Here is a 25,687-nt window from a genome sequence, read left to right as displayed (position 1 = left end):
CTGATGTTGCTGTTACTTATTTTACCGCTGACTGCAAGATCAGACACCTTGGAATAGATCTTTGCGTGAAGGAATGAGTTCCTCCCAGTAGCTAATCCAGCTGACCTTTCCAACAGTGTTGGTAAGCATAAAATGAAAACGGTCAAATGCGTAGAACAGACCACCACCAACAAAGCGGCTGGAGGACACCATGTAGCGAGGGCAGTCTTGCAATACGTGATGCAAGCATACAGGCAAAGTCTTCTCCTGCTGTTTACAGGACTGCAGCCTTCTCTGAAATGAGCCGGGCTTCGTAGTGCTACAGTGTGACGCCGAGGCAAGTTTTGTATCAGGACGCCAGGATCAATGGCAGCAGGTATATTCATTGGCCGCCAACGGCCCTTTACCTCAATTCCCATATTAAATGTAAATGTCATCAACGGACCAGAGGCTGCTCTCCCCTTTGAGAGAGAGCAGACTGCTAGTGACTGAACCTGAGGGTCACCACACCTCAGGCGAGGGGCACGGTTGAAAAGGTGGGGTCTTCATGAATAACGTCAACCGGTGCGGGAATTGAACCCGGGTTGTTGGAGTCGCTCCGCATCACAAACCAATCGTTCAGCCACCTGAGCTAACTGGTCCCCTCCCCTCTATTATTCATGAAGGCCCGCCTTCTCAACCTTGTCCCTCCTCGCCTGAGGGTGATGATCCTCAGGTTAAATCACCACCAGTCAGCTCTCAAAGGGGTGAGCAGCCAATGGTCCTCTGGGACTGCGGTGACATTTACATTCCCATTTTACCCAGGATTGCGATTTTGACTGAATTAAACATGCAATGTCATGCATCCACTTAAGAGTCACAATGAGATTGTCACACATGAAAATCAGACGCATTCAGCTTTTACTTAAATTACACAACATATTCAGGTTTGCCCCAAACTCATTTCGTTCAAAAAACTTACAATCGGCAATGAACACTTTTACCCCAGCTATCTTCATTCAAAGTTGTCTTGGCTGCCAGAGGAGAGGGATCAGTTTATAGCCTGTTATACTATCCTGTCCTCAAGCAATTTCTTTCATGTTTGAACAAAACCTAAAATGCTTGCCTTCTTATCCTCGTCTCCTGGGGCACATTGTCAAATGTTGGCAATGAAACCACCACTCAGAAACATCTCATACTGGCTGAAAAAACAGTTCCACAGTCCCAACTTTGGAGCTAATGAGGGGCTAGATTAGTTGCTACTGACCTGATTTCTTCATGTCAGTCCCACTCTCACCAAACTCTAAAGTATATTCATGGGCTGGATTTAAAGCCGCACCCCCCCCCCCCCCCCCCCCCCCCACCCTCCTCTTTCCGGGTGAGTCTGTTTTTCAGTTTGGACCCTCTCCATCCAAAACCCAGACTTGCCTCACAAGAGACAAGAATGGAAGAAGAGAAGAGATTTTTATGGGTTGTTGGGATGTAGGAATTTACAGAGATACAACAGGACAAGGCTGTGGCGAGTTTTGAACATGAGGGTAAGAATTTCTAAATCGTGCTGCTTGTGGACTGGGAGCCAATTGTAGGTCAGCACGCGCAGGGGTGACAGGTGAAGTGGACTTGATGCAGGTTGGCATACGGGCAGCAGAGTTTTGATGGTTGGTAGATGGCGGTCAACCTGGAGCATCAGGACAGTCAAGCTTGGAGATAACAATAGCATGGATACGGGTTTCAACAGAAGGTAGGTGTGGAGGCAGGCGATATTACACAGGTAGAATTAGGTGGACTTCATTAAGGTGAGGATACGTGGTCAGCAACACAGCCCAGGTTCAAGAAGGGCGCTAAGGTTCGAAAATATCTGAGATAGTGGTCAGGGAGGGGAATGCAGTTAGTCAATTAACATACATTCCACACCAGGCTTGTCATTATATCTGAACAAGAAACACATCCTCAGCCCCGGCTGGGTGTGCAGTGACATGAGGGGCAGGATTCTGTGTTTGGGAAAGTCAATCACTGCTGGTTGGTGTTGGTGTTGGGAGAGGTGCCCCGAAACGATTCACTCTCCCTTGTCATGCTACTGTATGCATGGCTGGGAGCTGCCAATATTCCATTCTGAATTCTGCGATCAGGCCGCCATTTTGAGCGGGTGGCGTGATACCGAGGTCAGGCGGCTGCCCTCCCCCCTCACCACAACGCAAATCCTGCCCTCTTCCGCTGACAAATAGGGGCATCTACCCCCCCCCCCTCCCCCCCGCCAAACTCACCATGGGAATTGCTGGGTCATCCCCACCCCGCTCACAGCTCAAATGCATGAGGGTGACCCTCCCCTCCCCCACTGACCCCCCACCACCAGACCCCTCCCATCAGAGACTCCCCATATCAGAGACCCCCATATCATAAATTCCCCCCATCACAGGCCTCCATCAGAGATACCCGCACATCAGAGAACTCACATCAAAAACCACCCCCCATCAGTCAACCCTGCCTGGAAGCTACAGAGCAGTCCACACAGACACTGAAAAATCATTGCTTTTTCACTTATGGGTTGTTTACATCTGCTACCTCAGACAGAACTTTAGAAAGCAGCAGCTGTTACTTAATGGAAAGCCAAAAGCACAGGAGGAGGGTTTAACATCCCCGCCCCCTCAGTAAGCTTTAATTGACAGGATAAATAGCTTCCAGACAGCCAGGTATCTGGATTGTTTCCTTTTATTTCCATTAATGCTTGAATGCATCTTAGGTATACTGCTTTGATGCTAACCACAATGTATGTCAACATCTAACCATGATTGATCGTTTCTGACCACATGAAAAGCAGTAAAATGCTTTCTGCTGAAAAAAGAGGAAGTGAAAGCTCTTAACTCCTAGATGTTTATGAATATCATGGTCGAGAAGGCTAGAGCATCACTGAGGTCTGGTGAATCCAGTTTCCAGCTCATTAATATTTTGGAAATGGGTGAAATTGACCCATTTGCATCCTCCTGCTGGCACCACTGCCGGCGGGGGACCACAGCATCACATTATTGCCCGACGCAACATTCTCTGCCATATTGGGAAGTCCTGTAAAGGTGGAGAATCCTGGCCAAGATTACTCTGCTCCATGAAACTGACCTTCAAAATTTGCTGCCCAGATTTTGGATTTTCAGCCCGTGGGGGTTGATCGGGTGGTGGTAAGCTTATTTGACCAAAGAAGAACTGAGAAAGATTCCGGTTTTGGAAATGGAATAGTGCCTTGGAGCACTGGCTCTGTGTCCAAAGTTTAAAAATAAAGATTAACACATGAAACATCCCTCCGCCTCTCACCCTACACACTTCCCATGTCCCATCAACTCCCATAACTCGTCATGCCAACCTATGCACTACCAGAAAACCCAACTGGCCCTCTATAGCTCCTATACCACCTTAGTGCTAACTCATGCCTGCTCTCATCCCTTATTCCTACAATTTCAACTCACCTTCTATACACCATGGGCAGACCTCAGGATCCCTGCCGAGATGAGATAAATTAAAGTTCTATAAAATCCATCATGCATCACTAATTCAGCCCATCCAAGCCCTCAGGCTTACTTCAACAAACAGAATGAAATAGCAAGCATTTTTTTAACACTCCACAATTTTGTCTTCCAAAGATTTAAAGGGCAGGACCTTTAAGTGCCTTGACTGCCGAACAGCTTCCTTTGACAGGTGGTTGTGACAGTTGGTTTTGACGTGTCTGTTGACAGTTCCATTGACCTTGAGATGAATTAATTTATGCACATTTTACACACATCTATGCCTACTTAAAAAAACTCCAAAGGGCATCTCACCTACCCCAAAGGGACTTTACCTCTCTTCAAGCTGTCTGGACAAAATCCAAAGGAACACTTTTCCTCTCCAAAGAGGCTACCCTGGCTATCCAAACAAATCAACAACAAAGTGCAGACCCAATCCTATCTGATCTAATCTGTACACTTTGGGCTTCAAACGCCTCTTCTTGAGCCTGTTTTCACATTAAATGAGATATTGGCTCATCTACACCTCAGCTCTTTTTTACATTTTCATTCCATATCCATTGCTTAACATACATTATCCACCTCACCCATGAAATTTTCTATTAACCTGCTTTCTGATCGGGGAGAGAGTTCCAGACTTCCACGACTGCTTCCCTGATCTCGGCTGGGATTCTCCGAGCCCGCTCCGGTTCGGAGAATCGGTGTTGATGCCGAGACGGCCCGCGATGCCGGGACGCGATTGATCATCCTGGTGGGGGGGTGGGGAAATCAGTCTCTGGGGGGGCGGGCCACCACGATGGGCAGGCCCGCAATCGGGGGCCACCGATCGGTGGGCGTGCGCGATCTGGGGGGGGGGGGGCTACCTTCTTTCGCACCGGCATGCTGTGTGGCTCCGCCATGTTGCGCGCCACTGCTGCGCAAGTGCCCACCTCGCGCATGCGCTGACCCACGGCGAGCAGTGCAGGGCCATATATGGCAGCTGGAGCAACGTGGAGCACACCGGAACCATGCTGGCTCCCTGTGGGCAACAGAATCGCTGGGCCAAGAGGACCGTTGACTCCGGCGTGAAATACTCCGGTTTTTACGCCGGCATCAACACTTAGCCACGTTTTTAGAGAATCCCAGCCCTCATCCCTAAATGGTTTTGCTCTTAAGTCTGGTGGTTTATGCGCCCGTATGTACAGGATTCATAGAACATATAGTGCAGAAGGAGGCTATTCAGTCCATCGAGTCTGCACCAACCCACCCAAGCCCTCACTTCCATCCTATCCCCGTAACCCAAGAACTCCTAACCTTTTTGGTCACTAAGGGCAATTTATCATGGCCAATCCACCTAACCTACACGTCTTTGGACTGTGGGAGGAAACCGGAGCACCCGGAGGAAACCCACGCAGATACGGAGAGAACATGCAGACTCTGCACAGTGACCCAGCAGGGAATCGAACCTGGGATCCTGGCGTTGTGAAGCCACAGTGCTATCCACTTGTGTTACCGTGCTGAGGAAATAGTTTCCTGTATCTACCTTCTCGAATCCCTTTATCATTTAGGATGCCTCGTTTAGCTTCACCTCTCAACCTTGGAACATTAAAGGAAAGCAAACCAAGTATACACAAGCGGCCCTCATAATTTAACCCTTTAAGTCCGGTAGAATGCCACACTGCACTCTTTCCTACCAAGGGCAATGTGCCTTTCTTGATGTTCTGTGTCCAAACCACAGCTAAACTTGATACTGCCGATAGGGTCGGACAAGACTCCGTACAACTAAAGTATCACGACCACACTTTGTATTCTAACCTCCTTGGAAAGAAAAGGCCATTAGCTTTTATGATGATGATGTGCACCTGTCCACTAAATTTTAGTTCTTTCTATATTTGTGGCCACTAAAATTCCTTTGTTCTTCCACAGCTGAGTCCCTCGCCATTAAGTAAATATTCTGATTTGTCTTTCTCTGATCTGTCACCATCACCCTCCTTCCTCCTGCCTGTTTAAACAATCTGCAGATTTAACTCAGAGCGATGACGACGTTACGATAAAGTTACCAGAATTGAACCACACGGGGGAGCTGGCGGACACGTTTTGTACCAAGTCACGGTGCTGTAATTATTGTTCATTGTAAGTCTGCAGAGGCAGATCAGATGGTGTTGCCGGTTTATTCTGCTGTATCAACAGCTCATTTTGCTGCCTGTGAAACAGGTTTATCGGGGAGCAGTGGCACATAAATCTTATGACGGTCCGTACTCGCCCCCCGGCCTGGGACTGTAGCCATGAATCTGCTCAGCATTCAGGCCACTCAGCTCTGAAACCCAACATGTGAATCCACCCAGGTTGCTCGGACTTTTGTGCAGTCCTCTGAGTCAGTTCTTTCATTCTACCTATGTCTGGTCAGCTGCTCGACATTGCATTTTGCAACAGGAGAAGCAAAAGAGAAATGGAGATTAATTTATATGTCTTACTGGTTAACATTTAGCAAAACGAAAACACATGGGAATTGCTCCAACATAACTGGTTGACATCTAATTTCAAGAATTCCAGCTCTTGTGATGTTGCTTTTTTCCAGCGCACCAACAACTTAGATTTATAGCCATAGAAACCTAGAGGTCTACAAAAAAGGCCCTGCGACCCATTGCGCCAGTCAAAAACAACCACTTAAGCATTCCAATTCCATTTTACAGCACTTGTATGACTGAGATAGCACCTTTAACGCACTGATAACATATCCCAAGGTACATCACAGCAGCATCATCGGACAGAATTTGACATTGAACATTGAACCACATGAAGAACATGAAGAGATATCAGGGCAGGTGATCAAAAGTTTGGTCAAAGCATAGAGTCCCTACAGTGCAGGAGGCCATTCAGCCCATCGGGTCTGCACCGACCCGCTGAATGAGCACCCCACCTAGGCCAACTCACCCATCCTCTCCCCGTAACCCCACTGATTCTTTGGACACTAAATGGCAATTTAGCATGGCCAATCCACCTAGCCTGTGCATCTTTGGACTGTAGGAGGAAACCGGAGCACCCAGAGGAAGCCCACGCAGACACGAGAACATACAAACTCCACACATACAGTGACCCGAGACCGGAATTGAACCCGAGTCCATGGCGCTGTGAGGCAGGAGTGTTAATCGTGATTTTTTGGGGGGGCGCATCATTAAAGGTCGAGAGGTAGGTCGAAGGGAAGACAGGTTTAGGGAGAGAATTTCAGTCTTTAGGGCCTCAACAGCTGACAGCAAAGCCACCAATGCCGGAACGATGAAAATTGGGGTAGGGCAAGGCTCTGCATAGTACAGCTCACAAGGTGGCCTTTCTGCCCTTCGAGTATGCACCAGCTCTTTCAAAGGGCCATCCCAATCCTCTGCTCTTTCCTCATTTCCTTGCAACTATTTCTCCCTCAGGTGTTTTTAATAGCTGCTACTGAATTTGTATCCACCACAGGAGACGAGAATTGGAGGCACGCACAGATCTGTTAGTCAGACAGGAGGAGGTTATAGAGGTAGAGAAACTGCAAAGTGTAAAAGAAATAAAGTCCAAAGTTGGTTCACAGGACTGTAATCAGTCTAAAGAATTGCTGATGATTGGGGAAAACCAACATTTAAATACAGTGGAAGGTAGAAACACTTGTACAGCCAAACACACCCAACATGGAATTTCCTTAAAAACTGATTCCCAGAGAGCACTTAAAATTTTGAATAATGAATGCATCACCTTGTTATGTTTGATGAAAACTCTTACACAAAACATCACTTAGATTCGGTTTAATAGAGAAGGCCTGTCCAGACAACTCACCTTCTGTAAACAGATTATTTTCACATTGCCTGACTGAATTATCACAAAGATAACCCATACGATTTGAGTATGTAGCATACTATTGGAGCTGTACATTGACTGAAGAAATCATTTGATGCCACTCTGATGTCAACATGGGGCGGAACTTTCCGGTCCCGCCCACTGCCAGGATCGTCCGATCCTGCCGAAAGTCAGTGGACTTTGCCGGCGCATCCTTCCCTTGGGCCCTATCACAGCGGGTTGGGAAAATCTCAGCCGATAGCTGTACAGCTTCTGGAAATTCACAGGATCTTCTAAGACAGAATATTAATCGGCCCATTGTATCTGGGATGGTTATTTGAAAGTGTTATCCAGTTAGCCCCACTCTCCAACTCATTCCTTACTGCCCTCTAAATATTTCCATTTCAAGTATCCAACTCCTTTTTTGGAAGTTACTATTGGGCCTGCTCCCACTGCCCTTTCAGGCAATGAATTCAAGAACAGGCCAAATAACGGAAAAAACAAGGGGCGAAATTCTCCCCAAACGGCGCGATGTCCGCTGACTGGCGCCCAAAACGGCGCCAATTAGATGGGCATCGTGCCGCCCCAAAAGTGCGGAATGCTCCGCATCATTGGGGGCCGAGCCCCAACATTGAGGGGCTAGGCCGACGCCGGAGGGATTTCCGCCCCGCCAGCTGGCGGAAACGGCCTTTGTTGCCCCGCCAGCTGTGGCGGAAATGACATGTCGGGGCGGCGCATGCGCGGGAGCGTCAGCGGCCGCTGACAGTTTCCCGCGCATGTGCAGTGGAGGGAGTCTCTTCCGCCTCCGCCATGGTGGAGACCGTGGCGGAGGCGGAAGGGAAAGAGTGCCCCCACGGCACAGTCCTGCCTGCGGATCGGTGGGCACCGATCGTGGGCCAGGCCACCGTGGGGGCACCCCCCGGGGCCAGATCGCCCCGCGCCCCCCCCCAGGACCCCGGAGCCCGCCCACGCCGCCTTGTCCCGCCAGTAAATAGGTACTCTAATTTACTCTAATTTACCGGTACTCTGGGCCGGAGACTCGAGCGGGGGGGCCCGCCAACCGGCGCGGCCCAATTCCCGCCCCCGCCGAATATCCGGTACCGGAGACTTCGGCAACTGGCGGGGGCGGGATTCACGGCGGCCAACGACCATTCTCCGACCTGGCGGGGGGTCAGAGAATGACTCCCAAGGTATGGGGAGCAAACCGGTTCATATTACCAGATCAGCAATCCAGAACTCAAACCAAACATGGCAGCTGAAGAATTTAAATTCAATTAATTAAAGAAAGTTGGGATAAAAAAAGCTAGTGTCGGTCACGGTGACCAACATGCGATCAGATTGTCATAAAAGCCCATCTGATTCATTAACGTCATTTGGGAAGGAAATCGCAGTCTTTACACAGTCTGACCTATATATGGCTCCAGATCCACAGCAATCTGGTTGATTCTTAACTGTCCTTTGAAAAGGCCTATCTAGCCATCCCGGTTGTGTTCAAGAAGGCAGCTTGCCACCATGTTCTCAAGGGCAATCAGATATGGGCAATAAATGCCGGTGTTGCTTGCGATGCCACATCCCATGAATTAATAAAAAGCCTCCTCACCCTCTGCTCAGTTCTCATTGCACAGAACTGACACTTGGCAACAAATTGCACCATACGCAGTAAGCACAAAAATTGACTGAACATGGCACAGATCTCATGCCAGAAATCACTTCTCCCGTGCATAATAAACGCATTTGTTTTTGGTAATTATTTCACAATTGCTCTGAAACACACAGGTCCAAAACTTTACACGACACTAAACTTGTAAGAACAGTACCAATAACAAAATAGAAAAAATATTTCATTTACAAAGCACCAATACAATTTGCTTCATAAGAAATTCACTCTAATATTTAATATGCATACCTAACTAGTTAGCAAATAATGCAACTTTGGACAGAAAAATAAAACAATTAATTGACTGACGCGTCACTTCGCCTTTGGGTCTTCTCTCCTCTTCAAGAAAAACTCTGGGTTGCTGACACATCTGAAGGCAAGTAACTGTGGCAAAATGCCATAGAGTCCATTTATTGTTAGAAAGACCAGCCAAGCCTCTTCTGGTACTCTGTATGTGTAAGGAGTCCTGGAATGAAGGGATGCTCCAATATGTGAAAACTGTGCCTGTTATTTAGGCAGGGGAGTGGGAGGAAGAAAAAAAGACTGAGTTAAAATACTTCAATTATACAAAATACCAATCAATGCAGCATTTGATATATAAATTAGGGTCTTACTTATTTGTATTGCCAAGATGCATGTGACATCTCAAACAATTGGGAGAAATTATCCTATCCCAAAACCACAGTAAAGAATGTTGGTAAATTTGGGTTGTCGGGTGGTGAATTCCCTATCCTATCACTACCAGGGCCAACATTGCCCAATCCTTCCTTTTCCACCAGGTGCTAATGGTGGGATGTCCTGGCAAGTTTTCCCTGTCTGACATCCTCCACGGTTTTCCAAAGTTGCCTGAGAGTGGGGATGTCACGGTAAGTGGTGTGGGTATCCGGATTGAGGGATGGAGGGGGCTAGCCTTGTCATGTCCTCCTCTCCTTCCAAATGGCTCCTGCTCTGATGAAAGGGCATTGATCTTGAAGAGTCAACATAGGGCTCTGTCGCCGCCGATGCTGCCTGACCTGTGGGATGTTATAACCAGAAATTTGAGGTGGGGGTTGGTTATGAACACAGAGGGCAGAGATGAGCGAGTGTTGCCCTGTCGAAATTTACTTCCTGGAGGAATGGCCATAAATTGTAGCATTAAACAAAATGAGGCTTCAATTAGGATGCATTTGCATTATAACTTTCCACCAGTACAACAATGTAAATATAACCTAAATTGGGACCAAGCCTAAACTGATATTGGAGGAAAATTTGGTTCCAAAGCAACTTGCGTTTCCATAGCAGACCAAATATCCCAAGATGCATCACAGGAGACAAAACCTGGCATTGAGTCCTGATGGGCAATATAAGCAGAGATGACAAAAAACTTAATTGACTTAAACCATTGAAGATCGGCTTGAAGCCATCCAATCAGAGATCATTATATTGAATCCAGTGAAGAGGGCTGGAGGAAATCATGAAACATTACCCCCCCCCCTTTTGCCCAAATCAAAATAAAAGACTTCTGTCTTGAACAAAACAACTTCCCTTCAACAAAGACAGCTGTGGAAAACCCACGTGAAGTGCTGCATGTTGGGAAATACTTCAACTTTTCCTTAAACCATCTTTGGATGAATATTGTTCGATTGACACTGAAGACCTGGGGCGGTGGGGGGGGGGGGGGGGGTGCATAAACAATCTAGTTTCCACAGAAACATCACACTCCAATGAAGAAGGTCTACACCATTCTGTGGCTATTTTTAGTGCAGACAGCTGACACTTAAAATAGCATCATTGTAGCAGGAATTCCATAACTTTTCTCGGTATCATCAACAGAGGTCAAGGATGGGATCAAATAATAACTTTAAATTTGAAGTGTATTGGACACTTCTGTCCATTCCGGGTCTCTCAGATGGGCTAGGCCAGAATTTAAAAGCCACACTATTTTTTCCACAATTCATTGTCACGTTCCAACAGTCTATTGTCGTATGACAATCCTCACTTCATTCCTGCCCTCACATCCTTTTCTTCTTCAACTATAATTGGAGCTTCAAAATTGAATGAGCAATCTATATTCCATTCCTGCTCACAACCATTGATCACTAGCTCTTAGAAATAGTACTTTAGCAAAGAATAAATAAGTAGTAGGCCTCCCAATGGAGTCAAAAGATAACCATCTACGTAGCAAGTTGCTAAGCATTCCAGCTCAACATGCAACTGTATATCCGTGACCAGTGTCAGCGAGAAGCTGACCGATGGCTAGAGGTATGTTAAAAGTTAAGCAATTTATATTTTTAATATCACAGCAGCAGATATCCTGTTGCATTGATGATTGTGAACAGGAGGCCATAAATAAGATGACTCAGTGGTTAACAGCCTTGCCTTTGAGTTAGAAAGGTGCCACTTCAAAGCAGTACTGAGGTAATGCCCCACTCACTGAGGTGCTTGTTTTGGATGAGATGGTGAGTTGACATCCTGTCTACTGTTACAGACGGGAGGCAATTTGATTTCTCCGCTCATGACCTGATGTAAACCGAAGGGTACTTTGATTTTGATTTCCTCCCCCTTCATGAGTGGTGGCATATTTCCCACCCCCTAGGTTTTGGTGTGTCCCAATTTTTATTACTAACCCCAGAGCAGACACGAGATAGGGTAAACTCAAAGGGTTAGTTTATTTTACATACACTCAAAACGTGGGAAGAGGGTTTGCAACATTACGCCCTCCCTTTTTTTGCATTCATACAGTCAATGAGGGATATAAAAAGAGGTACACGGCAAAGACCACAGGGAACATAACAAATAGTTTCACACGAGCCCAGAGTCCAGAATCTGGGGCGTCATTCTCCGACCCCCCAGAGGGTCGGAGAATGCCCGTTGGCCGCCGTGAATCCCGCCCCCGCAGAAGTCTCCGAAGGGAGAAAAGTCGGCGGGGCGTTAATGGCGCCGCTGCCGCGGAGAATGTCACGGGTCTGCGCAAGGCAGCCGATTTTCGGCCTGCCGATATTCTTCCTTCCGGATGGGCCGAAGTCCCGTCGACGTGATGACCATCACACGTCGACGTGAATTAAACCTCCTTTTCATCGGCGTGACCCGGTGCTCCAGGCTCACGCCGACCAGCGTGGAGGTGAGTGACGGCCTGGGGAGTTGGCTCTGGGCAGGAAATGGCGTGGCCGCAGACTGATTGCGTGAGGAGAGGTGTGTCTCGGCTTGTGTGTGTGTGTGTGTGCGGCGGGGGGGGGGGGGGGGGTGGTTAGAGTAGGCTGGGCTCCGGGGGAGTGCCGGGAGGGGGTCCGTGCCGGGGTGGAGGTTGGGGGGGGGTCCGTGCCGGGGTGGAGGTTGGGGGTTGGGGGGGGTCCGTGCTGGGGTGGAGGTTGGGGAGGGGGTCCGTGCTGGGGTGGAGGTTGGGGAGGGGGTCCGTGCTGGGGTGGAGGTTGGGGAGGGGGTCCGTGCCAGGGTGGAGGTTGGGGAGGGGGTCCGTGCCGGGGTGGAGGTTGGGGAGGGGGTCCGTGCCGGGGTGGAGGTTGGGGGGGGGTCCGTGCCGGGGTGGAGGTTGGGGGAGGGGGTCCGTGCCGAGGTGGAGGTTGGGGGGGGTCCGTGCCGGGGTGGAGGTTGGGGGGGGGGTCCGTGCCGGGGTGGAGGTTGGGGGGGTCCGTGCTGGGGTGGAGGTTGCGGGTTGGGGGGGGTCCGTGCTGGGGTGGAGGTTGGGGGTTTGGGGGGTCCGTGCTGAGGTTGGGGGTTGGGGGGGTCCGTGCTGGGGTGGAGGTTGGGAGTTGGGGGGGGTCCGTGCTGGGGTGGAGGTTGGGGGTTGGGGGGGGTCCGTGCTGGGGTGGAGGTTGGGGAGGGGGTCCGTGCCGGGGTTGAGGTTGGGGAGGGGGTCTGTGCCGGGGTGGAGGTTGGGGGGGGGTCCGTGCCGGGGTGGAGGTTGGGGGTGGGGGTCCGTGCCGGGGTGGAGGTTGGGGGGGGGTCCGTGCCGGGGTGGAGGTTGGGGGGGGGGTCCGTGCCGGGGTGGAGGTTCGGGGTTGGGGGGGGTCCGTGCTGGGGTGGAGGTTGGGGGTTGGGGGGGGTCCGTGCTGGGGTGGAGGTTGGGGAGGGGGTCCGTGCCGGGGTGGAGGTCGGGTGGTGGGTCCGTGCCGGGGTGGAGGTTGGGGGTTGGGGGGCTCCGTGCTGGGGTGGAGGTTGGGGGTTGGGGGGGGTCCGTGCTGGGGTGGAGGTTGGGGGTTGGGGGGGGTCCGTGCTGGGGTGGAGGTTGGGGAGGGGGTCCGTGCCGGGGTGGAGGTTGGGGGGGGTGTCCGTGCCGGGGCGGAGGTTGGGGAGGGGGTCCGTGCCGGGGTGGAGGTTGGGGGGGGGTCCGTGCCGGGGTGGAGGTTGGGGGGGGGTCCGTGTCAGGGTGGAGGTTGGGGGGGGGTCCGTGCCGGGGTGGAGGTTGGTGGTGGGGGTCCGTGCCGGGGTGGAGGTTGGGGGGGGGGTCCGTGCCGGGGTGGAGGTTGGGGGGGGGTCCGTGCCGGGGTGGAGGTTGGGGGGTGTCCGTGCTGGGGTGCAGGTTGGGGGTTGGGGGGGGTCCGTCCTGGGGTGGAGGTTGGGGGTTGGGGGGGTCCGTGCTGAGGTTGGGGGTTGGGGGGGGTCCGTGCTGGGGTGGAGGTTGGGGGTTGGGGGGGGGGGTCCGTGCTGGGGTGGAGGTTGGGGGTTGGGGGGGGTCCGTGCTGGGGTGGAGGTTGGGGAGGGGGTCCGTGCCGGGGTGGAGGTTGGGGAGGGGGTCTGTGCCGGGGTGGAGGTTGTGGGGGGGGGTCCGTACCGGGGTGGAGGTTGGGGGTGGGGGTCCGTGGCGGGGTGGAGGTTGGGGGGGGGGGGTCCGTGCCGGGGTGGAGGTTGGGGGGGGGTCCGTGCCGGGGTGGAGGTTGGGTGTTGGGGGGGGGGTCCGTGCTGGGGTGGAGGTTGGGGGTTGGGGGGGGGTCCGTGCTGGGGTGGAGGTTGGGGAGGGGGTCCGTGCCGGGGTGGAGGTTGGGGAGGGGGTCCGTGCCGGGGTGGAGGTTGGGGGTTGGGGGGGTCCGTGCTGGGGTGGAGGTTGGGAGTTGGGGGGGTCCGTGCTGGGGTGGAGGTTGGGGGTTGGGAGTGGTCCGTGCTGGGGTGGAGGTTGGGGAGGGGGTCCGTGCCGGGGGGGGGTGGGGGGGGGGGTGTCCGTGCCGGGGTGGAGGTTGGGGAGGGGGTCCGTGCCGGGGTGGAGGTTGGGGCTGGGGGTCCGTGCCGGGGTGGAGGTTGGGGGGGGGGGGGTCCGTGCCGGGGTGGAGGGTGGGGGAGTGGTCCGTGCCGGGGTGGAGGTTGGGGGTTGGGGTGGGTCCGTGCTGGGGTGGAGGTTGGGGGGGGGGGTCCGTGCGGGTTGGAGGTTGGGGGGGGGGGTCCGTGCCGAGGAGGGTGATGGGAGGGCAAGTGAGTTGGTCCACCTGGCCAGGTGCCAGCCTCCAACAGTTGGATCCATGCGGTCCATGACACCTGGCTGGGGGGAGGAGGGGATATGGGCAATGGTGACATGTCGTCGTTCCCCTCCCCCCCACCAGGCTGTCATGTTTTCAGATCATCCAGCGATGTTGGCCGCCGTGGTGGCAGCCGCTCATGTCTATGTTGCCCTGGATGAGGAAGAGGAGGAGCGTGCCAGAGAGGCGGCGCAGGCTGCCGCAGAGGGGCAGGCGGCAGCCGCCCAGGCTGGAGGGACACCTGACCGACAGGACGAGGAGGGGGAGGAGGACGTCGCGGTCCCACGGCAACGGAGGCACCCGAGGGCGCCCCGTGTGTATCGGCCCCGGCAGTCATACCAGGACCTCACGGACCGGGAATGCAGGAGGATACTCCGGATGAGCCGGGAAACCGTGGCACACATCTGCCACCTGCTGGCACACCTGTCACCGCGTGGCACTGGCGGGGGACACCCTCTCCCCGTGTCCGTCAAGGTTACGGTGGCCCTGAACTTTTATACAACGGGGTCATTCCAGGCACCGAGTGGGGACCTGTCCGGCATATCTCAGACATCGGTGCACCGGTGCATCCGGGCAGTGACAGATGCCCTTTATGCCATGGCGCACCGCTATATCCGCTTCCCCGTGGACCGGGCCAGCCAAGATGCCCGGGCCGTGGGCTTCTCTGCCGTGGCCGGGTTCCCCATGGTCCAGGGTGCGATCGATGGGATGCACGTCGCTGTGCGGCCACCTGCAGATAACAGGGCCGTGTTCACTAATTGGAAGGGGACCTATTCGATGAACGTACAGGTGGTCTGCGACCACCGCATGATGATCCTGCACGTCTGCGCCCGTCACCCAGGCAGTGTACACGACTCATTCGTGTTGTCGCGGTCATCCATCCCCGGCATGTACGAGGGACGCCATCCCCGGCTGAGGGGCTGGTTGCTGGGCGACAGGGGCTACCCATTGCGATCGTGGCTGACGACGCCTATACGGAGGCCACGCAATGAGGCGGAGAACCGCTACAATGATGCCCATGTAGCGACAAGGGGAGTGCTCGAGAGGTGCTTTGGCGTGCTGAAGATGCGTTTCAGGTGCCTGGACCTCTCTGGGGGCGCCCTCCAGTATCGGTCAGATAGGGTCGGCCGCATCATTGTGGTGTGCTGCGTCCTGCACAACATAGCCCAGCAGAGGGGCGATGTGCCGCAGGCAGAGGAAGGCGGAGTGGAGGAGCAGCAGGAAGAGGCCCAGTCCTCCCCAGATGAGGGGGATGGGGGCAATGGTCAGGACAGACGGGGTAGACACAGGCGGGTGGCTGTCCACCGTTACCGGCTGGCCCAGCGGGCACGGGACAGACTGATAGACGCCCGCTTCACTGACTAGATGGGCGTGGGAATCGGGTAGTATGGCCACAGACCGCACACCATGGCAACAGCCGACCACCCACACCCCCCACCCATCCACCCACCCAGCACCCTCACCCCCCTCCCCAACCCCACCCACCCCACCCGCATGCACACCACCCCCCCCCCCCATTGCCGATCCACCGGCGGCACAACGGGCCGTGCTCACACAGTTGCGGGTGGACGCGTGTCTATCGCAGGCCATGGAGGATGATGACAACCCGCCCTGCGATGAGGTCCTGGCTCTACATCGTTGGACTATGTCTGACCCATGGCCACAGTACCACCATCCACCCGGACCATCCCTGCATGCGGCTGTGACACTGCAGCGCACGGTCCCGTCCTCTGCCCGGGGGATGTTGATGGCGGCCCAGGGGGAAGGGGGCAGACTCACCTGGGGCTGAGGTAAGACCACCCCTCACACACACACTTGCGCTCAACGTACATGACACGCCCGCACACTTTGGACAGAGCACAAAGGCAGCTTCGGTAGGTGTAACATTGACTTTAATAACCAAAGGAGTTCATGCACGTGCCCTAGCCCCTAAAACTCATCTGTGCCCTGCACCCGTGCCAACTTACTCAGTGTCTAATTGTTTGGCCTTACGGGCCCTTTGACTACGTCTACGTGGTTCCCCAGACGGTACAGCAGAACTGGAGGTGGACTCCTGTGATTCCTGCCCTCTGACACTGGATCCCTTTGGCGGCCGTTTCCTGGGGCGTCCTGGCCTAGATGGGCCAGGCTGCGGCCCGGGCGACTGGGATGGCGAGCTGCCAGCCTGTCCTGCCCGTTGCCCATCCGATGCACCTGGGACGGAAGGGGGCGAGTCCGAGGTGTCACGGTGTACCGGGACCTCCCCTACAGAGGGAGCCGGGACGGACCACACCACCTCCTCCTCCCTCGGGGTGCCCGATGGCCCCCAGGCCTCTACATGGGTGGGGGATGCGAACGGACTGGCCATCCGACGCCCCCCCGACATCTGGCGCTGCCAGTCCTGGAGGCCCATGCTGGTATCGACAGGGGTCTGCAGGTTTGGAGCCATGGAGCCCAGGGTGTTGGCAAACCCTGTCTGTGACAGTGCGACGCCGGCTCGCACATGGCCACTGGCGCCGATGCCCTCAGCGATGGCCTGCTGAGACTGGGCCATGGCCTGCAGAGACTGGGCCATGGCCTGCTGAGACTGGGCCATGGCCTGCAGAGACTGGGCTATGGCGTTGAGCGCCTCTGCCATCTGGCGCTGGCACTGGCTCATGGCCTCCTGTGAGAGGGCAGCCATTTCCTGGGCCACAGACGCCGCCTGCACGGAAGGCCCCAGGCCTCGCAAACCGTTCGCCATGTCTGACACCGTCGCACCCATTGCCTCCACCGCGGACGCCACCCGTGCAGTGTCAGCCTGGGTGGCACGCATGACCGGGACCACTCCCAGCTCCTGGACGCGGGTGGACTCCTCCACCTGCGACCGCAGCCGCCGCAAGCCGCCCGTCACCCTCTTCGCTCGTCTCCGGGTCGGTGGTTGCATCGGATCTATGTGTGGGTGTGGTAACTGCAGGAACCCGGGATCCATCTGGGCGGCAGATGTTCGCTTGGCCTGGGCTGCCCTCCGACCGCCCTGTCCCTCTGCTGCTCCTACCTCCACCTGCTGTACCGGGACGGCTGTGTTGTGCGCACCAGTGAGTGTACCAGACGCCTCATCACTAAAGTGCCCAACCGTGGTGAGTGTTTCTGCGATGGTGGAGGGTGTTGGTGACAGCAGTGGCGTTGTGTCGTGCTCTTCGTCCCACTCTGAGTCCATGGCACTTTGGGGTGGGGGTTCGTCTCCACCCATCCACTCTGAGTCACTGTCCGGTATTTCGTCTTCCTGGGTAATGCTGTCCCGGGTAGTGCTGTCCCGGGTAGGGGTGTCCTGGGTAGTTGTGTCCTGTGTAGTGGTGTCCTGGGTAGTGGTGTCCTGGCTCGGATGTGACGGGGGCCTGTGGCTGCCCCCCTCATCGCTGGGTGGTCGCTCCCGCACGTGACGGGGGTGTCGTCTCCCTGTTGCTCCAGGTCTCTCCGTCTCCCGTGGTGTGCGAGGGGCATCCTGCGGGCGTCGCATGCTGGAGGGTCCGGGTCTCTCCGTCTCCCGTGGTCTCCGAGGGGCATCCTGCGGGCGTCGCATGCTGGAGGGTCCAGTTCTCTCCGTCTCCCGTGGTCTCCAAGGGGCATCCTGCGGGCGTCGCATGCTGGAGGGTGCGGGTCTCTCCGTCTCCTGTGGTCTCCGAGGGGCATCCTGCGGGCGGTGTGCATCTGCGGGGATGGGTGCCTGGACGTTTCGTCCTGCGATAAACAATGAAGCATGCATGGTTAGACATCAGGCAGTGATCAGGTGATACGGGGGAGGGGGATATAGGGGAGGGGGGATATGGGGACGGGCTGTCGGTGGCTCACTTGCTGGTGGGCCCCCGACCTCTGCATCAGCAACCTCCCGGTCCTCAGGTCCGCCAGCCAGTTCCAGGGCCCTTTCCTCGTGTACGGTCAGTGGCCTCTCATCAGCGGGCCCTCCTCCAGTCCTCACATGCTCCCTATTGTTGTGTGCGCGCTTCTCCTGTGGGGGTGGGGGGTGGTGGCAGGGGTAAAAGGCAACAGTGTTAGGCAGGTATATGAATCAACGCCATCGGTTGCGCGTGCATCGCAGAGGTCAAGGTTAGGGCTGGATTCACTTGGGGACATGGGGGATATGGGGGAGGGGGGATATGGGGGAGGGGGGATATGGGGGAGGGGGGATATGGGGAGGGGGGATATGGGGGAGGGGGGATATGGGGGAGGGGGGATATGGGGGAGGGGGGGATATGGGGAGGGGGGATATGGGGGAGGGGGGATATGGGGGAGGGGGGTTATGGGGGAGGGGGGATATGGGGGAGGGGGGATATGGGGAGGGGGGATATTGGGGAGGGGGGATATGGGGGAGGGGGGATATGGGGGAGGGGGGATATGGTGGGGATATGGGGGAGGGGGGATATGGGGGATATGGGAGAGGGGGGATATGGGGGAGGGGGGGATATGGGGATAGGGGGGATATGGGGAGGGGGGATATGGGGAGGGGGGATATGGGGGATATGGGAGAGGGGGGGATATGGGGGAGGGGGATATGGGGGATATGGGAGAGGGGGGGATATGGGGGAGGGGGGATATGGGGGATATGGGAGAGGGGGGGATATGGGGGAGGGGGGGATATGGGGATAGGGGGGATATGGGGAGGGGGGATATGGGGAGGGGGGATATGGGGGATATGGGAGAGGGGGGGATATGGGGGAGGGGGGATATGGGGGAGGGGGGATATGGGGAGGGGGGATATGGGGGAGGCTCACCCTGCCTGCTCTGACGAGGTCGTTCACCTTCTTGTGGCACTGGGTGCCTGTCCGTGGTGTCAGGGCCACAGCGGTGACGGCCTCTGCCACTTCCCTCCACAGACGCCGGCTGTGGCGTGGGGCAACTCTGCGGCCGTGCCCGGGATACAGGGCGTCCCTCCTCTGCTCCACCGCGTCCAGGAGCGCCTCCACATCGCGTGACTCGAACCTCGGGGCTGAGCGACGGCCAGCCATCCAGTCGGGTGTTGCGGTCGGGTGTTCCGGTCGGGTGGGGGGGAGCAGCGCGGCCTTGTGAGCCGTCACGCCGTGCAGCGCGTATGACGCTGCACGGCGTGAACCACTGCGCAAGCGCGGATCCCGTTACGTCGCTGCTAGCCCATTTCGGGCCGGAGACTATCGACCCTATTTTCTGACATGACGCAAGTGGGATTTGCGCCGTTTTTTGCGCCGATCGGCGGACTTTCCCCCGATAACGGAGAATTTCGCCCCTGAAGTCTAATGATGTATCCCTTCAGAGATATCAGCAGGTTGAAACTGATGCTGGATAATCCACATTTCCAGCAGAGATGACTTCCATGGTGAGATAGGCCTGCAGTAATGAATTCTTTTCAAGCAATGATGCAGTTCCAGTTCCAGTAGCAACGGCATAGATGTGGGGAGGCATTCAAACCTGGCCAGAGCTCTTTTCCTGAGCTGCTGTTTGGTTGATGCAAGATGGCAGTCTGAGATTTGCAGCTGCACAAAGCAATATTGCAGGTTCCACCAGCTTGTTAAAAGGTGTGCGTGTGGGGGGGGGGGGGGGGCGGTCAAGTCTCCACATCTCCACTTTTTGTTACTATTTCAACCAGTAAAAATCTCAAAAGAGGTTTCAGGATCCTTTATCCTAGCATTGAATCATAGAATCCCTACAGAGCAGAATGAGGCCATTCAGCCAATAGAGTCTGCACTGACCCATTGAAAGAGCACCCCACCCAGCAGGCGGGTCATCTCCATCGGTCAAGACTGGCTTAAGAGATGTCAATGACCTTTGGAGAATTCCCTTGGAAGTTGGTCTTCTGCGGCTCACTGAGCTGTTAATGTTACTTCAGAGATAACGAGGTCTCAGTTTCTCTGATTGTCAGGAAGCTCCTTTTGTTTGTGTCACAGAGCAGCTATGGCTTCAGTCTTTTTAAACTCTGTCCAGCTTTTTAAAAATTTTATAAATTAGCCATGATGATATATACATGTATGTTTCATAAAAACTGCAGAGTGAGGTGTTAGCCTCTTGACACTCCTTTCTCAGAGAGAAGCACAAAATACTGCAGCACTATTTCAAAAAGGAGCTGGGTAGTTCTCCCCAATGTCCTCGTCAATCTTTTCTTCTCTTTCTTCGGCGATCACTGGCTAACGAGTATGGTTGTCCACCTAAGAAACTCCTGTTACTGGTCATGGGTTCTGTGAGTCCTCACCTGGCTGATGAGCCCGATCCTGGAGCTGCATCTTTTTTAAAAATCAATTTAGAGTATCCAATTCATTTTTTCCAATTCAGGGGCAATTTAGCCTGGCCAATCCACCTACGCTGCACATCTTTGGGTTGTGGAGGCGAAATCCACGCAAACACGGGGAGAATATGCAAACTCCACATGGACAGTGACCCAGAGCCAGGATTGAACCTGGGACCTCAGCGCCGTGAGGCAGCAATGCTAACCACTGCACCACCGTGCTGCCCTTCTAGAGCTGCAACTTTAATCATCTACAGTCATCCACGCTACCAGCTGAGCTATCGAAGGAGAGGCCTAGAGCTGCATCTTTGACCACACACTTGGCAGGTGTTTCTGGGATGTGGGATCGGTCCTTGGACTTTAGATCGCTGGTATTCCTTTCTCAGGCTCCTTTGCCAGGCCTCCTCTTGCTGTCAGGTGTCCTCGAAGAATTGTGTCCCTTCAATCAGTCAATATTTATCCAACAACCAACATTTCTTGAACAGATTTTCTCCTCATTATGACATTGCTGCTTGAGAGAGATTGCTGTGTGCAAATTGGCTACATTTCCTACGTTACAACAGCGTCTGCACTTCAAAAGTACCTCACTGGCTGTAAAGCACTTTAGTGATCGTGACGGAATGTAAAAGACATTATGTAAAGGCAAATGTTATTAATTTGGGAGGGCAGTAATTGATTGCCATGACAGGAGAAGAATTTGGAATGAAAATTGCAAGGACTCTGCAAAGACTCTCCTTCGACATAGTAGGTGAAGTAGGTGTGATTATACTTTGATTGATGTGCTGGAATTATTAAGTGGACTTTCTTCTCACTGCACATGGATAAGTAGAACCGTAGAATTCCTACAGTGTGGAAGGAGGCTATTCAGCCCATCAGATCTGCTCCGACCCTCTAACTCAGCACCACACCTAGGCCCACTCCCCCACCATATCCCCGTAACCACACCTAACTTGCACATCTTTGTACAACCAAGGAGCAATTTAGGGCAATTTAGCCTTTCCAATCCACCTAACCTGCACATCTTTGAACTGTGGGAGGAAACCCACGCAGATATGGGGAGAACGTGCAAACTCCACTCAGACAGTCACCCAAGCCCGGAATTGAACCCAAGCCCCTGGCACTGTGAGGCAGCAGGGCGAACTACTGTGCCACCGTGCTGCCCACTGAAAGCCATTTGAAAAATAAGTGTAACGGAAGATTAGCTGATTGTTTTTGTGGGCACAAAAGATTCATACACTATGAGAAAAGATTAAACTAATTGCCGTCGTTTTAAAGTAAAACATCAGGTATGGTAGCCCAGCAACCTCGAGGGAATGAGTTCAAATGTACCATGAAACTTAATTCAAAGTATCGATTTAATTGTGCAGCAGTAAGATTGTCAGAAAAACCCAAACAAGTTATTGGGATGAAGGGACCGAAGGTGTGGTTGCAAAATTTGCCCATGACACAAGGTAAGTAAGAAAGTAAGTTGTCATGAGGAGGGAGAGAGTCTGCAAAGGGACATAGACAGACAAAATGAAACGGGTAAAAATTTGGGAAATGGAGTATAATGCAGGAAAATGTGAATTTCTCCATTTTGGCAGGAAGAATAGAAAAGTAGTACATTATTTAAATAGAGAAAGATTGCAGATCTCTGTGACACAAAGGGATCTGGGTGTCCTGGTACCTGAATCACGTTCGTCTTCAGCTACAGCAAGTGATTCAGAAGGCAAATATAAAGTTGTTGTTTAATGCAAGGGGAGTGGAATATAAAAGTAGGAAAGTTTTACTTCAGCTGTACAGGGTCTTGGTAATACCACATCTGGAGTACTGTGTGCAATTTTGGTCCCCTTATCGAAGGAAATATATACAGACTATGAAGGCTGTCCAGAGAAGGTTCACTAGGTTGATCCCATGGGTGAAATTCTCCCCAAACGGCGCGATGTCCGCCGACTGTCGCCCAAAACGGCGCCAATCAGACGGGCATCGCGCCGCCCCAAGGGTGCCGAGTGCTCCGCATCTTTGGGGGCCGAGCCTCAACATTGAGGGGCTAGGCCGGCGCCGGAGGGATTTCCGCCCCGCCAGCTGGCGGAAACGGCCTTTGTTGCCCCGCCAGCTGGCGCGGAAATGACATGTCGGGGCGGCGCATGCGCGGGAGCGTCAGCGGCCCTGACAGTTTCCCGCGCATGCGCAGTGGGGAGAGTCTCTTCCGCCTCCGCCATGGTGGAGGCCGTGGCGAAGGCGGAAGGGAAAGAGTGCCCCTACGGCACAGGCCCGCCCGCGGATCGGTGGGCCGCGATCATGGGCCAGGCCACCGTGGGGGCACCCCCCGGGGTCAGATCGCCCCGCGCCCCCCCCCAGGACCCCGGAGCCCGCCCACGCCGCCTTGTCCTGCCGGTAAATAGGTACTCTAATTTACGCCGGCGGGACAGGCAATTTCTCGGCGGGACTTAGGCCCATCCGGGCCGGAGAATCGAGCGGGGGGCCCCGCCAACCGGCGCGGCCCGATTCCCGCCCCCGCCCAATCTCCGGTACCGGAGACTTCGGCAACCGGCGGGGGCGGGATTCACGGCGGTCAACGGCCATTCTCCGACCCGCTGGGGGGTCGGAGAATGACGCCCCAGGTCTGGAGGGATTTTCTTATGAGGAGATGTTGAGTAGATTGGGCCTGTACTCATTAGAGTTTAGAAGAATGAGAGGTGACCTTACTGAGACATATAGGATTCTCAGGGAGCTTGACAGGGTAGGTGCTGAGAGGATGTTTCCCCCTTGTGGGAGAGTCTAAGACCAGAGGGAATAATGAAAGAGTAAGGGGTCACCTATTTAAGACAGATATGAGGAAACATTTCTTCTCTGAGAGGGTAGTGAATCTGTGGAATTCATTACCTCAGAGGGCTATAGAGGCTGGGTTGTTAAGTATGTTCAAATCTGAGATAGACAGATTTTTAATCAGTAAGAGCATCAAGGATTATGGGGATATGGCTGCCATATGTTTACTACACGCCAACAGCTATTGCACTTCAGAAAGTACTGAGCTGATTGTAAAGTGCTTTGGGGTACTCCAAGGCCATGCAAGGGGCCATATAAATGTGAGTTCTTTTGTCCTTCTTTTTAGCAGACTGCACAGTTGTATTAGCCACTCCTAGTGATTTGAGAAGAGGGCCACGAACAGCTTCTTAGTGCCTCTAGAGATGAGTCAAAAATGTCAGCCTTGCCTCACACCCTGAGAACCAATTTTGTTATTTCTCAAAAGATCAAACTATCAGTGGGAAGTAAAACAAAAATTTCAGAGTTTGCAGTGGTATTGGACAATCGCCAAGTGCTGGCCATAATTAGCCTTGCTATATATATAGAGCTCTGGGAGTTTGGAGCTACATTTTAAACCATGTATAATTTTGTTTGTTGCAGCAGTTAAACAACACAATGTCAACCAGTTCTTTATAAAGGCTGCAGTTTGTGAACAGCATGCTTATTAAATGTCTGACATGCAGTTAGATATTACTTCCCCTGTCGTTAGGACATTAGTTAGTGCAAAATAATATACCCGAAAAATGACAAGAACTGAAACTGGCAGTTAAGTCTGCCGCTGCTATTTTGCAGAAGTGTTTTTAACAACCACTATTGCCATATGATAGCAGGGCTTGGCACAAGCTGACTTGAGTCATAGTCTTCTAAAATAGTCCTGACTACAATACATGAATCACATCTGTTTCGGAACATGCAGAACAAGAAGAAAATAATACCAGCACACTGCTTCTCGCCTACACGATATTTCACCTGGTAAGTCTGCAATCAAATACGTTAGCACAAATTTTTTGCCACAACTCCGAGGTTACAACATGATCAAATTGATTGGTGGAGTGGGCTTGAGGGGCTGAATGGCCTCCTCCTATTCCTCGGCAACCATGGAACCTACATCACGGCTACAATCTCAGCGTCTCACAGACCTGCAACACATGCCCTCAGTCTTCTTTCCCCAATGAAGCAAGTTCCATTTTGTGATCTCGCCCTGTGTCACAAAAGCATCCTCGTCACTTCTAAATGAATACCTTCCAACAGGTCAATACCCTTTTGAAGTTCTGCAAAATTTCATGCAGCATTCACTTTTAAGTTCTATTTCGAGAACCTTTCAAATACTTCCCAGTATTTTATAACAGCTTCACACTGACTGGACACTTAGTAAATGAACATCATCCCCTTACTTTTCACTTTGTGTCCACTTCTTGTGTACACTTTTTACATTTAACAAAGGTAAACAAGTCAATAGCCAATGTATAGAGATGTATTTGATCTCTTTTGATCAAATTGTATTCTCAATAAAGGGATGAATTAATCATGGAAATTGACATAAACGGGTATGATATAATCAAAATTGCGGGGACATTGCTGCAGGAAGACCAGGGATGGGAACTGAATGTCCAGGGGAATTCAGTATTTAGGAAGGATCAGACAAAAAGGAAAATGTGATGGCACTGCTGGTTAAACAGGACATTAATGCAATAGTGAGGAAGGATATTGGGCTGAATTCTCCGCCGTTGGGATTCTCTGTTTTGCCAGCAGCCCAGGGGTTTCCTGACGGCTTGGGGCTGTCCCACAATGAGAAACCCCATTGACCAGCCAGCAAAATGGAGAATCCCGAAGGCGTACCACACCAGAAATCTGGTGCGGCGGGTCAGAGAAACCCGCCCATTAGGTCTGACAATGTAAAATCTGTAAAGATAGAGCTCAGAAACACCAAGGGGCAAAAAACATTAGTGGACGTCATATATAGATCCCCAAACTGCAGTGGTGATGTTGGGAATGACATTTCACAGGAAATTAGAGTCGCATGGGATAAAGGAACATCTGTAATTATAGTGATTTTAATCGGCATACAGATTGGCAAATCAAATTAGGCAATGGCAAACATTCAAGGAGTGCATGGTGGAACTGCAACAATTATTTATTCCTGTGTGGTACAAAAGTAAAATGGGAAAGGTGGCCAATCCATGGCTTACAAGGAAAATTAGAGATAGTAGCCGAACCAAGGAAGAAGCATACAAATTTGTCAAGAAAAATAACACATATACATATAATCTTTATTAGTGTCACAAGTAGGCTTACATTAACATTGCAATGAAGTAACTGTGAAAATCCCCTAGTCGCCACATTCCGGCGC

The 25,687-nt window shown here is 53.1% G+C and overlaps 1 protein-coding gene across 3 annotated transcripts in view; it reads right to left on the bottom strand.

Moving 5' to 3' along the window:
* Positions 1-7,192: 7,192 nt before the first annotated feature.
* Positions 7,193-25,687, bottom strand: part of LOC140386406 (transmembrane 6 superfamily member 1-like) — a 100,023-nt gene continuing 81,528 nt past the window's right edge. For all 3 annotated transcript variants that reach the window (XM_072468722.1, XM_072468723.1, XM_072468724.1), the window contains one exon: positions 7,193-9,399. In XM_072468722.1, the coding sequence (XP_072324823.1) occupies positions 9,208-9,399 (192 nt within the window). In that variant the 3' untranslated portion in view covers positions 7,193-9,207. The remainder of the gene's footprint in view (positions 9,400-25,687) is intronic.

This window comes from Scyliorhinus torazame, chromosome 12, assembly GCF_047496885.1.
Source record: "Scyliorhinus torazame isolate Kashiwa2021f chromosome 12, sScyTor2.1, whole genome shotgun sequence".
Classification (NCBI taxonomy): Eukaryota; Metazoa; Chordata; class Chondrichthyes; order Carcharhiniformes; family Scyliorhinidae; genus Scyliorhinus; species Scyliorhinus torazame.
Note: the sequence above shows the minus strand (reverse complement) of the source record. Positions and strands in the feature narration are given on the sequence as shown.